The sequence below is a fragment of the Siniperca chuatsi genome, linkage group LG2, assembly GCF_020085105.1.
Source record: "Siniperca chuatsi isolate FFG_IHB_CAS linkage group LG2, ASM2008510v1, whole genome shotgun sequence".
Taxonomy (NCBI): domain Eukaryota; kingdom Metazoa; phylum Chordata; class Actinopteri; order Centrarchiformes; family Sinipercidae; genus Siniperca; species Siniperca chuatsi.
In genome coordinates this window covers 21,914,209-21,926,770 of record NC_058043.1, presented here as the reverse complement: position 1 = coordinate 21,926,770, position 12,562 = coordinate 21,914,209, and the positions used below count along the sequence as shown (strand labels likewise).

At 37.8% G+C, this 12,562-nt stretch overlaps 1 protein-coding gene across 2 annotated transcripts; it reads right to left on the bottom strand.

Annotated features, from left to right (window-relative positions):
• Positions 1 to 1,086: 1,086 nt before the first annotated feature.
• ube2j2 (ubiquitin-conjugating enzyme E2, J2 (UBC6 homolog, yeast)) lies at positions 1,087 to 12,514 on the bottom strand. Of its 2 annotated transcripts, none has more exons than XM_044180312.1 (9): positions 12,376 to 12,514; positions 7,786 to 7,916; positions 5,281 to 5,321; positions 4,971 to 5,073; positions 4,711 to 4,849; positions 4,535 to 4,615; positions 2,529 to 4,438; positions 2,026 to 2,406; positions 1,087 to 1,895 (listed from the first exon to the last, which is right to left on the bottom strand). In XM_044180312.1, exons 2-7 carry the CDS (start codon positions 7,914 to 7,916, stop codon positions 4,148 to 4,150), a joined length of 786 nt encoding a protein of 261 aa, XP_044036247.1. In that variant the 5' UTR covers positions 12,376 to 12,514; the 3' UTR covers positions 1,087 to 1,895; positions 2,026 to 2,406; positions 2,529 to 4,147. The 2 variants fall into 2 exon arrangements, with proteins under 2 accessions (XP_044036247.1, XP_044036238.1); XM_044180303.1 differs by lacking the exon at positions 12,376 to 12,514 and adding an exon at positions 11,568 to 11,785.
• Positions 12,515 to 12,562: the final 48 nt, after the last annotated feature.

Below are 12,562 nucleotides of genomic sequence, written 5' to 3'. Positions count from 1 at the left end.
TTAAAGGCAGTTATGAATACAGCAGGATCCATTATGACGGTCCTGACGGGGATCAGTGTTAATAACTTCAGTAGAATTAAACATTATATATATATATTGTTAATGTAGACAAGGCACATAGTGAAATGATATTTTAAATATAGATAATATAAATATCAAATATAGTATCAATACAATAAAGCCTGTGGGTTTAAGAAAAACGTTTTCAGCTTACGTTTAAAGTTTCCTTAATGTTTACTTTAAATAAATATGTAAAGATATTAATTAAAAAAACATTTATGCATTTGTGAAAAATCTTCAATACAAGGGAAAGGAGAAGCTGAAACATTTGGTAAATGTGAGAAAATAAAATCTTTATCGTGGTATTTCACATTTGACATTCAATATTTATGGATCATATTTAAGCAAATCCATAAAAACACTGAGAAAGAATGAATTAATAGCAGCTTAAATAATGCTAAATATTGAGTTTGTTTAAAAAAAGTCTTTGCAATTTTAAATTTGAATGATTTAAAAAAAGTAAGTGTCTTAGTTTGCTGTTTCTTATTTAAGGTAACATTATCCAGAACATGTCATTGTATGACTCTAATATATATATATATATATATATATATATATATATATATATATATATATATATACACAGTATCTTGTAAGGTTTTCTGAAACTCACACATTACTTAACATTAGATTTCAAATTCAACACATGTATGGTATAAAATACAGTGAGTACACCTGATGTTAACAGAATTTGTCTTCCTGAAACACTTCTATTTTTCCTCGCGAGTTCTCAGCCCCTCACTGCAGATAAACTGGACTTTTTTGCACAACCTCAAGGTCTTTAAAAAAGTACAGTTTAAAGAAGCCATTTCAAACAGCAGTCTGCATTTGGCTTTGCATTTTTTTATTTTTTGTTTTTCATTAATGTTTAACTTTTATAAAATGAATAAAATATTGTATGATATAATATGAAATATGATTTCATATTTATGATTTCCACCTGACACAGAATGAATGGAGGAGAAAAAACAAACAGCTCAATTCAAATCTTCCAAGAGAAATAAACACTGGACACCAATCAAGAGATACTTTTGAATAACCTTTATTAAAACGCTGCCCATCTTTGGTTACTAGAACATTACTCTTCTTAACGCTTCACAGATGATGTTCGTTAACTGATTTAACATGGAAATGTGCAAGAATGTCTGAGATGAGTTAGCAATCAATAGTTACAGTTTTGTGCTAAATAAATAAAAGAAAGTGTGCTTAAGAGTTTACAGAGACTTTGAAGATAAGAAACTTTGAAGTCAGTGATAAGTACAGTGAAAAAAATCCTCAGCTCCGCATCGGAGTTGATTTTCTTACAGCAAAGTGACAAAAATAGTGAACAATATATACATGTATAAATGATTTGAGAATAATCTACAATATATAACATAACACATTATACCTAATGATTTAAATGCTTTAAATAGGCTCTTCAAACCTAAAAACACGAAAATGTGTAGGACTCATGGAATGTGTTATTTCGCAGTTACTCTTATTGTGATAAATAAAACCTGTACAACAGTATTTTACAGAAACTTTACAGATCAAAGCTTGTGGAACTCCTGTAAGTACAGTCCTTTAAAAAAAATAAAAAATAAGCTCCTGTTCAGGCCCTCGCTCTTCGTAACACACAAACAGTGACCGAAACGCAGGAGATGCGCGCCCATCACACGCAGCTGCGGCCATGCAAACCGCGTGGAGTCTAGCACTGCGGGCTCATCGGGTCTGTGAGTTCATTTCCGCTGCTGTTAAACTGTCAGCAGCCGTCCATCTCGGGCCTTTGCAGCAGAACACAGCTGAACATTTTTTGGAGTGCGGTCATGAAGCCATGCTGTCTTGAATCAGTGCTGAAGAGGGAGAGAGAGGTTTGTTTAGGTATCAGGTTTGCAGAAATGATCGTTAGGTACCAATGACAGCAGTAAATTGCTCTTAGAAGTATAATCTATTAGAATAAAAACTTTGGAATGATGTTCTTACCGTTTTAAATTGATGAGCTGGGTCTTTGTGTCATTCAAATCCTTCACCGAGTTATTCAGTCCTCTCTGCTGCTCCTCTGTTAACTGGTCCCAGATCTCCGTGTTGACCCACAGGGACCCGGGCAGGGTCAGGCTGGCTCGGGTGCAGGTAATCCAGCGGCACAGAGGGCAGGACACGGTGCGCACGACGCCGGCCAGCTTGGACAGTTTCTCCAGGCAGGGGGCGCAGAAGGTGTGGCAGCAGTGGAGGACCCGAGGGACCCGGTCGCTGCGTGAGTACTGGTAGCAGCACACGACACATTCCAGCTCTTCATTTAGCAACATGGTGACTGAGTGATGTCGAGGACGCAGCACAGGCAGGAAGCGAAGCGTGAGAGACGACCTGCAGCACACAACATGACAAAAGAATATATCAGTAAAAATAGTCTATATGGGAAAAAATGAAGAAATACCTTTCCTGATATTATTACTACATGCTACCAGCGCTTTTAGAACAATACTTACTTTCAGGATAGGTAAGAGTCCGCTGCTTTGCTACAGGTGAAGTTTCTGCTCGACTCAGTGAGGTTTGCTGCGATAGCTCGTCTCTTAAAGGCAGTCTCTGCAGACGTGACCGAGCTTGTCACGTGTGGATTCCAACACTTCCAAGGAAGCGCTGTCCTCAGGTAAATGAGATTCTGTGGAAAGCTGACGCTTAAAGGTGAGCGTAAACACTTGGCAGAAGTGGCACACAACCTGTCTTGCTATCTAATGAAATGATTATAGCCTGTGTGAACAATCGATTTGATTGACATGACATGTTTATTTGGAAGAAATCTTTGACCTCGTTATATGACAACGGAATGGTCATGGACATTATAAAAGTACGATTTGTCACAGAAGCAGATCAAAGCAAGGTTTTCTAAAATGCCCTGCCAAGCAGGGTAATTTATTTGCATTTTTACTATGAAAACATACAATGTCACACAAGATTAACTGAAGCATGGAAATTTGGGCATTTGCTGTATAATCACACAAACACACTCCCATCATCAGCAGTTTGTCTTTTTTAAGATGGTGCCAAGAAAAAGAACAATAGAAAGGCAAATGTCCTGCTTTCAGACCTTTTTTCTGTTGAAACATTAGACACACAGTAGAACCATCTTTACTAAATGCAACAGTAAATTATCAGGAATTATGTGAGCCTGGGCCATAGCCTGTCTGCCTGCATTGTCCTGCTTAGACATTTCCTTAGAACCATGACGGACAAGCCAAGGCGTTTTCTATAAATAAAGAGAACGAACCACAAAGAAAACAAATTATCAAAAAGAAAAATAATATACAGAAACAAAATATTGGTTCTCTTCATGTGTCTCCTTACTTGGACCTATATAGAGTGGTGCTATATTGGTCAGCTAAGCCAATTTAAAAAAGGTACTGGTCTCTATTTACTTCTGTGCAGACACTGGGTTCACTGCTTGGCTCATGGGTTCACAGGTGAGAACGTCTGGACTGGCATCAGACTTTGACCATGTATCAGTAGCTCTTTCACAGACTGACAGAACAAGTTTGTGTTTTTATGCTTTTTATCTATATATAAAGAGAAATACAGACATAAATACACCTGTCAATTCTCTGCTGTAGGAAGACTACTTTCTTCTACCTACTTAATTGTTTAAGAAACAATTTTTTATTAGTAATGTTCATGATAACGCAGAAGAACAACGATGCATTTTATTTCACCTCATTAAAGCATATTTGTGTTGTTGCATCCGGGCATGGCGCAACAAACTATGACCTGTGTGCATGTGCTAAGTTCTACACTCTTCCACAACCCATGAGCCAAGTTTGTTCCTACTGCTGACATAAACCACTGAAACACAGAGTGGATCACAACCGTTTTAATAAGCCCCTCCAATCCCCCGGCCCTACTGCCTCTCCCGTCCACTCCCCCACCTCCTCCTCTCAATCCTTCCTGGGTGGGTCGGCTGAGTTTCCGTCTTCCAAAGTCCATGGTGGTGGTTGTGGAGGGGTTTAAACCCAGGACTGAACATCCCTCCCCCACGTAGTGTGTCTGTAGAATGTGGAGTCCACTAGCTGGCTCACCAGTAGGGGAGAGCATTGCCCTACAACACCAGCTCCTCTCACTCCTGGGCTATGCTCCTCAGCACGTACTTGACTGTGTAGGCGAACGCCGCAAAGCCTACAATCACAAACAGGTTGGCTAGAGCCCCACCTAGAAGTCCATGATTGCGATTGGCCTGCTGCAGGCCAGGGGCGGGGTTGGCGCCCCCGAGCGGGACGGGACCTCCGTTGAGGGCAGGGAGGCCGTAGTGGGCGTGCTGAGGGTCACCGTCAGGCACCACATCGGGTAAGGGGAGGGGCTGAGTGCGGGCGCTTAACTCCTCCTGGGCCTTCTGTTTCTGCTTCATCTCCTGGTGGAGGGAGGGAAAGAAATGGGAGGATATTAGGCCGACAAAAAGAAAGAGGAGAGAAGACGACAAGAAGTTAAGAGATCATCTCATACGTACATCGACTACATCAGGAAACAGCTCACAGAACACTTTATCCTTGAGGTTGAAGGCCAGGCTTTGGGCTGACAGCTGTCGTTTCTGGAAAAATTAAATAAAATGCACAGCAAATATTTGAGACATCGTAGGTGGTTTATCACTATGTGCTGCTATTACGGTCATTTGTTTGTACTCACTGTGTAGTCAGAGGTCTCAATGCTGCCGAGGGTGGGTCCTTTCTCCACCATGAAGCTGAGCAGACCTGTGAGGATGGTGGAGACAGACCACGCAGGGTTCCACGTGTCTGGATGGAAGTCTGTGATGGACAAACATAACCTGTGGAGGAAAAGTTACAATTAAAGAGCAAAGTGGCAAACAAGTTCTAAAACAATGACCAAAGTAATTTTCAAAAACTTAAAATCACCAAAATTCACCAAAAAGAAACTACATTCTTTACCTTGTATTACACTTAAATCTCCCATTTGGTGTTATCATATAGATGCTTGGTGGTTTAAAAGGAAATTCCCGAGGAAATATGAGTTTTCCGTGATAATATCCCCCTAAGAAAAACAGACATTAAGACATCATATGGCGTGGTCTAAGCTTAGACAGAAAATGTGACTAGGTTACAGATCACTTCTCGGATTAATTAAATTTAATTTGCAAACCACAGACATTAGCAGAAATCTGCTTGTCAAAACATGCCCATTTACAGAAGCTATTTCTTTTTTTTATTATGTGGTGGTTAATTAGTCAGTAGGCTTTACCTTCATATGGAGTTTTCTCAGGACCTCTGACTACATAGTGCCTAGAGAAGACAAAAAAGATTTCCGTTAGTGACCGCTACATTTTCCAAATGTTAACAAAAATAATATTACGAACAAGAATTTTTGGTTAAATCTCCATCCTCTAGACCTGCGTTAATGTGCTAGGAATGGCCTAGAATCAAACTCTGCTGGCTATTTCACTTCAGTGAACTGATTTTTTCAGTAGCGCCCCGGTGGTCTAGTGGTTAAGATGCATATCATACAACTGCAACGTCCACAGGACCTTAATATGTTTTCAGATCACAAGAAGTCTATCTGCAGTCGGTCTGTGATGCACGGACAGAGATAAAAGATTTTGAGTTTTCTGTTCTAGGCACTTGAAATAGAAACAGAAGGCGTGTAATTATATCACATATTGAAGACTTGCAAGGCTATTGGAAAACAGCACAATGAAAAAGAGAAACACCTGCACACTGACTCCAAACCACATTTATTCTATGTATGTACTGTATATGTATGAGTGTGGTATTTTTAAACGTTTTGACCTGACGAGGATCGAACACCAAATATCCAGCAGAAAAAAATGTAATAAATAAAATTATAAATTTTTTTAACCTCTCTTGCCATTTTCTTCTTATCTGTTTTTAGCATTGTTTTATTTGTTTGACTGACTGTGTTTTATCTCCAACTTTTATCTTTCAACCATTTACTGTCTTGATCAGGATTACCTTGGAAAAGAGGTTCCTGGCCTCAACAGGAGTTACCTGGTTAAATAAAAACAAACACTGTGCACTGGCAATGAAACAAACTGATTGGCTTATTTCCAATAAAGCCATGGACACTCATCCACAGTACAAGGAGAGAAAATACCTGAACATGACTAAATACTCACTCAGAGAAATTATTGAATAAAAATGTAACTGATAGTGAGGTTAAACATAGATTAAGAATAAGATGCCTGAAATGTCATATTTAATTAAATATCAAAACAGATACTATGTCACGTGTCAGACCGCTGAAAATATGCCATGATTTCAGTCATGATGTAATCTGTTGGAAATATGCCTCGAAGGTATAGGTATAGGTATAATTAAGGTGTAGCTAGCATATGAACAAATTGCAACATGAAACCAGGAAGAAAGCCAAATGATGAATAATGGCAGTAAAACATTTCTCACATATTCTCAATAAATACATGCATTCTCCCAGTTAAAGATTTACCTCGGAAGAAGAATTCCAACTAACTGGCAAAATATTTCACTTTGGCTTATCTTTATTACATGTTCAGGATTTTACCATTAATGCCTATCTATATCTAGTAATATTTAACAACAAATCTGTGGTTTTTGTACTAATGCACAAACGTGTGCCCAAGACCATTCTTTATTTATAGGTGATTTTCTTTGGATCATCTTTTTTTCTTTTCCGGTTTTCATAAAAAAGTACCTTGATGTTTTCCCCCCACACCACCTCTAGTGGTATCTGGTCATGCAGTTTTGGCAACCCCAATACAAGGTGAGTGGAATTTCATTTGTGGTGCTCAGAACAATGAAAAAGTACTTTTAAAAAAGTCAACACCAATGCCTGTCTTTCCAGAAACAATGTTTTGCTCCACAGAACACACTGTCAACATTTTTCATTTGAACTACTCTGTGTGCACAGTTGACAGTGTGCTCATCTGGAAGGACATGTTACTGTTGAATAGTGTAATTGTTTAATGCTGTGGGCACAGCTCACAGTTTCAGAGACAGATATCTTAAAACCTGAGTAGATAAAACCAAAACCTGTGGTAACTTGCATAAAGCAACCTTTTCAAAAAGGAGCCTAAAGTGCTAAGTGTCCAGTATTTTACCAAAGATAAATACATTCAGTAAAAGTCAGAAAAGATAAATATCATTTTGTGCGAGACAAATGTGTTTTTTCTTTTATTATTCTTTAAATCATCTTGGGACCCCTCAGGTTTATCTTGGGACCCACTGGGAAACCACTGCTATAAACCAACCTAATTGTATGTCCCACACAGCCAAAGGCTGTTAAGACACTGATCACCATAGTTTAAGATACAAGGCAGATGTATTGATCATTTTACAACACAGGGTTGTATAATGAAATTTTGTTTTGTAGTTCCCTTTAAGCTACTCAAAAAAAAAAAAGTATATACCATAGATCAGTGAATAACTAATAAGTCCTCTTGTGAATAAAAAAAGAAGAAGCAATAGTTAAACTAGTGGCGTTACACTGCAAAGGTTTGTTAAATTTATGTTTTTAGAAGAATTTAACCTGTTGTTTTAGCATTCAAAATATTCAGATATTATTATTATTATACAGAATATTCACTGTTTTTGTGGGAAAAAAGAGCCCTAGTGACTTTGTGACAAAGTGTCAGAACTAGTGGGTGTTTAAACTACTGATAACATAAAAAAGTCCAAGTTAGAGCACTGAAATGCAACTTATTGCCTTGGTGATGATTTCTGCCTGTGGGCCTTGCCAGGATGGAGACCTTACCATTCCAGGATGTTGGAGGGGAGAGGTTCTGCACAGATGTAAGGCACAGGGTCTTTCTTTATCCTGAGGTAATCCTGCTTAAGTCGCTGAGTGGCTGTGGTTGGAGCTCTCTTATTCCCGTTGTTGTTCATCTGAGGATTTAGAGGACAAGCAAAAGGGAGATACTGAAATGTATGTATTGATTTGGTCTCATGTTACTGATACACAGTGGCACCATTATCAGGATATATTCCCTTGCAATACTAGGTTGGAGTGCAGCCTTCCTTTACTGCAGACATTTCAACTCTGGAACTGTTCTGCTTTATGGCAATTCAGTCTTTTGCCAGTTTATGACTGGTTTTCATTTGACTGGTGGCATAGTGTTCATGCTGTGTGTGTCTTAAATAGGCTCAGACTCAACGAACACTGCTTTGACTCAGTTGTCTATGAAATTCGGTGAAACATCATTCAATGCATAGAATAAATACAGCACACAGTATGACTAATTACTGATTTTTGAAAATGTATCTTTTTATGTTAGAGATAATTTCCTCCACAGTTACACAGATATCATGATGTATCAATGTCGGTAGAATTGTCAGCCATGATTGTGTACAACATATTGTGATAGTATCGTATTGGCCGGTGGAAAGCTTTAATTGAGAAGCAGCAACTGAAGTTTGCTAAACATTTTTATTTTAATGCTGTACTGATTAATGACATATGAATAATGATATATGGATTACCTTTTACCTGATCAATGAAGTGTTTTGTCTGTAAAATGCCAATAAATAGTTCCGAGCTGTTGCTCACATAGTCTGACCTGCAGTCAAAAGTCTCAAAAGCAGTCAATTTACAATGATACAAAACATAGAAAAGCGGCAAAATCTCACATTCAAGAAGTTGTAACCAGGAAATGCTCGTTTTTCACAAATGTCACTGATTAGTTTATGATCTGTTGATCAACTAGCCTATTTTTCATTTAATCGTTTCAGCTAGTTGTAGAATCAGGTGGCAGTGGCTCTAATTAGGTTACTGGTGGGTAATTTGAAACTACAGCGAAGCATCAATTCAATTTTATGAGCACATCCTCTGTTTGCTTGGAACTTCAAAATAATAATTGTCAATAAAAAAATGTCAAATAAATACAGCTAGTAAGAAGCCCACAATTAATTTAAATCTATGGCTATTTATTCATATCTTTCGCAGAACTGTAACGGCACTGTAACTTGTGCTTTGCTTTATTCCATTGAAGCTTTTTTGAATCTTATTATTCTTTTAAAAGCTGACAATATAACACTAATTAGCTGTACGTGAACTGTAGTGTCTTCAAACAAATTCCCATATAAGAGAGGTTGGCCTTCATTATGTGACTCAAGTGTTCATGTTCATGAACAAATGATTGATTAAATCAGAGAAAGGGCATTTACGGTAAACACTGCACATTTCAACTGAAGGTTTTATATCAGCAGTGAAAAGGTCCTTTATAAATAAATTAAATGGAGCTATCCCATCACATTTTAAAATGCAAAATCGTGAAGAACATTTGACTAGATGTCACACAGTGTGGAATAGCAGCTGTACGTCACATATTGTACAACGACGCAGAAGTTAGGTTCGGATTTGCAGCTTCCGATTTGGCAGTTAAGGGGAAAGTTAAGGGAAACTTACTTAACTTACATTGCTGAGCAACTGATCCTCCGTTTTGTGCACCTCTTACTGTTGTGAAAGCGTGTTAGTGTTTTAGGTAAAGCCTTAATGCTGTCTAAAACCCACTTTCAAATTTGTAAAACCTTTAATGTATTTGTGAAAATGCAAAAAATGGTGATTTCACTGCTTAGCTAGCACGTAGTGTTGACCTAACATTAGTCAAAATGTTTTTTTTTTGCTGAAAACAAATCTCATAGTGGATTATAAAAAACAGCTGAGCGCCACACAACAACAATGGCTACAGGGAGAAAGGACGACTGTATGATCATGTTAGTATTTTCAGATTTTTATATTAAACATGAGCACCGTAGCTCATGTAGACTGCTACATGAGATGACACCCTCAATAACTGTCACGTTTTGGGTCTAAACAGTGTAATGAGCAGATTTACAGTGGTTCTGAACTTTAATTTACCTTCAACATGCCACATTGGTAATATATTGGGATTCCATGTCCACTCCGTTCTCAAAAGAAGAACAATCGTCTTTTCATAAGCGGACCAGTGACTGGTCAATCGGCTTGCCCTGCATAAACTTGTACTGGCCATCGGCCATCGGTTATGTTGGACCCTGGCCCACTTCTAAATCCCCCTCTGATACACATCTTCGTTATAACAGTACATTGTTTGACAGAACTATAACGTTAGTTAACTGGACGAAACTGTCACTAATGCTAACGTAGCTCGTCAGGGATTGAAGGTGTTATTTTTATAATTTTGACAATCTAAGTACTGACTGTTGGTAGTAGTTGTATATTTTGTTTAATATGCAGAACTGTAATTTTATGGGTTATTGTTATTGTCAGTGCCCGTTTTTTCCACAATAACTGGCAACTATACCACGTGGTACCAATGTCATTATACTATTGGCTCACAAGCCTTGTTAGAAGTGGGAACCAAACGTCAGACATCTCACACAGAAATAAACAAAACATTCATTTTGGACCCGTCAACATTTTTTAAATGATTAATTCACAATATTTTTTTAAGGAAAAGTGATACTTTTATTCTGCACCTTTCTAAAAGCTCTGTGGATTTTTTTTTTTTTTTTTTAAATATTCATCTACATAAAAACGTTATCAATATAGCCTTTAAGTTTCCCTTAACTCCCAAATCAGAAGCTGCGAATCAGAAGCTAACTTCAAATTTTGCTTCAAATGTAAGTGTTTTATGGTAAAAATTGACAGTATTTTCTAGATGATTAAGGAATAATGGAGGAAGAAGTCTCCTAAAACCTCTAAAGTCAATTTTTTTAGGAAATGAGAATATTTTTGCGAAGAGAAAAATTACAACATCACTATGAATTATAATTTTATTTTTCATGCAAGTCTTGATAATGTTTTGCATGTTGTCTTTAATTTTGCTATAATGATTTTAAAGACCAAGGAACACAGTGGACTTGTCATGCGTTTTTTCATTTTCCAGTAAATTTCGGTGACCTGGGCTCATCTTAGGGTCACTGAATCTTCAGTAAATATCAGTCTCTAACAGTCATTGAACATAGTTTTTCTAGTAATATTGTAGAATTTAATATTATACGTAAACTGCAATGAGATCACTTATGTTATGAACTGGCACGATATAAATAAAATTAAATTTAATTGAAATAGTGTTGAATTGATGTCAGTTTCACCTCCTATTAAATAACAGGCTACTTGGCGTTAACGCAACTTATGTTAGCTGAGGCTAATCCGCTACTCTGTAAGCTACGCTAATGTTAATGTCTAGCTAACTGAACAGAACGACACCGGAGTTCCTCAACCGCCGACTGTAAACAAACAGCGCAGACCAACATCAAACTGCAGAATGACATCATATGTGGCTGCCGAATTTTATTAATCACAGCGTATCAATACTGTCCGTCAAGGCAGGCTAACCTGACACGGCGATTTAACGTTAGATAAAGCTAGCAGGTGCAGCTGGTGAGAAATCCTGTCTGTGGGTAACGTTACTGTGTTAGCCACCAACGGCTAACGTAGGCCACAGCTATGTTTAGGTTAGCTACCAAGCGTTAGCATAAACAGTTGTTACTAACGAGAGCTGACCCCCACATCTCTCGTATTTACTAACTAGAAGGCGTGTAGTACATACATACCTCTCCAGAGACCCCAGTGAAAACAGGTATTCGTGGCTGGACACGAAATAAGACTGTTGTTTCTGTTGTCAAACCCCAAACCGATAAGACGATGACACCGACGTAGCTTTAGCTATGTCGCCAGCAGGAGGAAAAATTACACTTCCGGTTTTCTTCTTCATTTGTGTAATAGCTGTTGAAAAATGACTGACTGACACCAACTGATCGTCTACTTCTTCTTTCCGTTTTATGGCGGGTGGCAACAGGCGTTAAGGTGCATTACGCCTACCACTATGTTGGAGTGTGGACCAGAATTATCTATCCCCTTAACCAAACAACCAAACAAAAACATATTTCAAGGAACGCTAAATTATTTTGATCAGCCCAATTTCTTTCAAATAATGGAATAGTCTCACTAACTCAATGGCAAATCAATTTTTAGACTAATTTCTTCCACTCCACGCTTCCTGATTTCCCTCTTTAATGTTTCTCATTCTCAAGAGTAGTTTTGGCAGTGAAAAATTACATGCTCCACTGATTCCTCTATTTGACAGTACTCACATAGGCTAATCCTGAGGGATGGTTGTTTATTAAGTGCAGTGTTTTATTAAGTCTGGTATGTCCCACCCCCAGCCTTGTTAAGATGTTCTCTTTGGTGCTCCTTTTAGCTGTCCTCACTGTGCCCACTTCTTGTCCTGTGTTTCCTGTATCACCAGCTGATCTGGAATATTATGCCTAATTATAATCTTTCAAAAAATCCAATAATATCTAATAAATATTGTTAGATACCCTAGAATAAAATTCCTTATAATCACAATAACTTACTTACATTTGTAGTCTATTAATGACCAAGACACGCCTGACACATTACAAAGTTGTCTGTGTCTATTCTGAAGACCTTCTCAACAACCATCTTAGAGGTCCTCTTGCTGGTGTTTTATGCTGCTGGATAAAGTTACTTGTTGCTATATTTGTTGTCAAAATTTAAAAGAAAACATAGATTCAAATGCACAAAA

What these genes read in the sequence shown, in the direction of transcription:
- ube2j2 (XM_044180312.1), bottom strand. Translation starts at nt 7,916, where the DNA reads ATGAACAACAACGGGAATAAGAGAGCTCCAACCACAGCCACTCAGCGA. An exon ending in CCCTCCAACATCCTGGAATG is followed by an intron (nt 5,322 to 7,785) that starts GTAAGGTCTCCA and finishes TGTCTTCTCTAG; the next exon opens with GCACTATGTAGTCAGAGGTC. An exon ending in TTGAGACCTCTGACTACACA is followed by an intron (nt 4,616 to 4,710) that starts GTGAGTACAAAC and finishes TAATTTTTCCAG; the next exon opens with AAACGACAGCTGTCAGCCCA.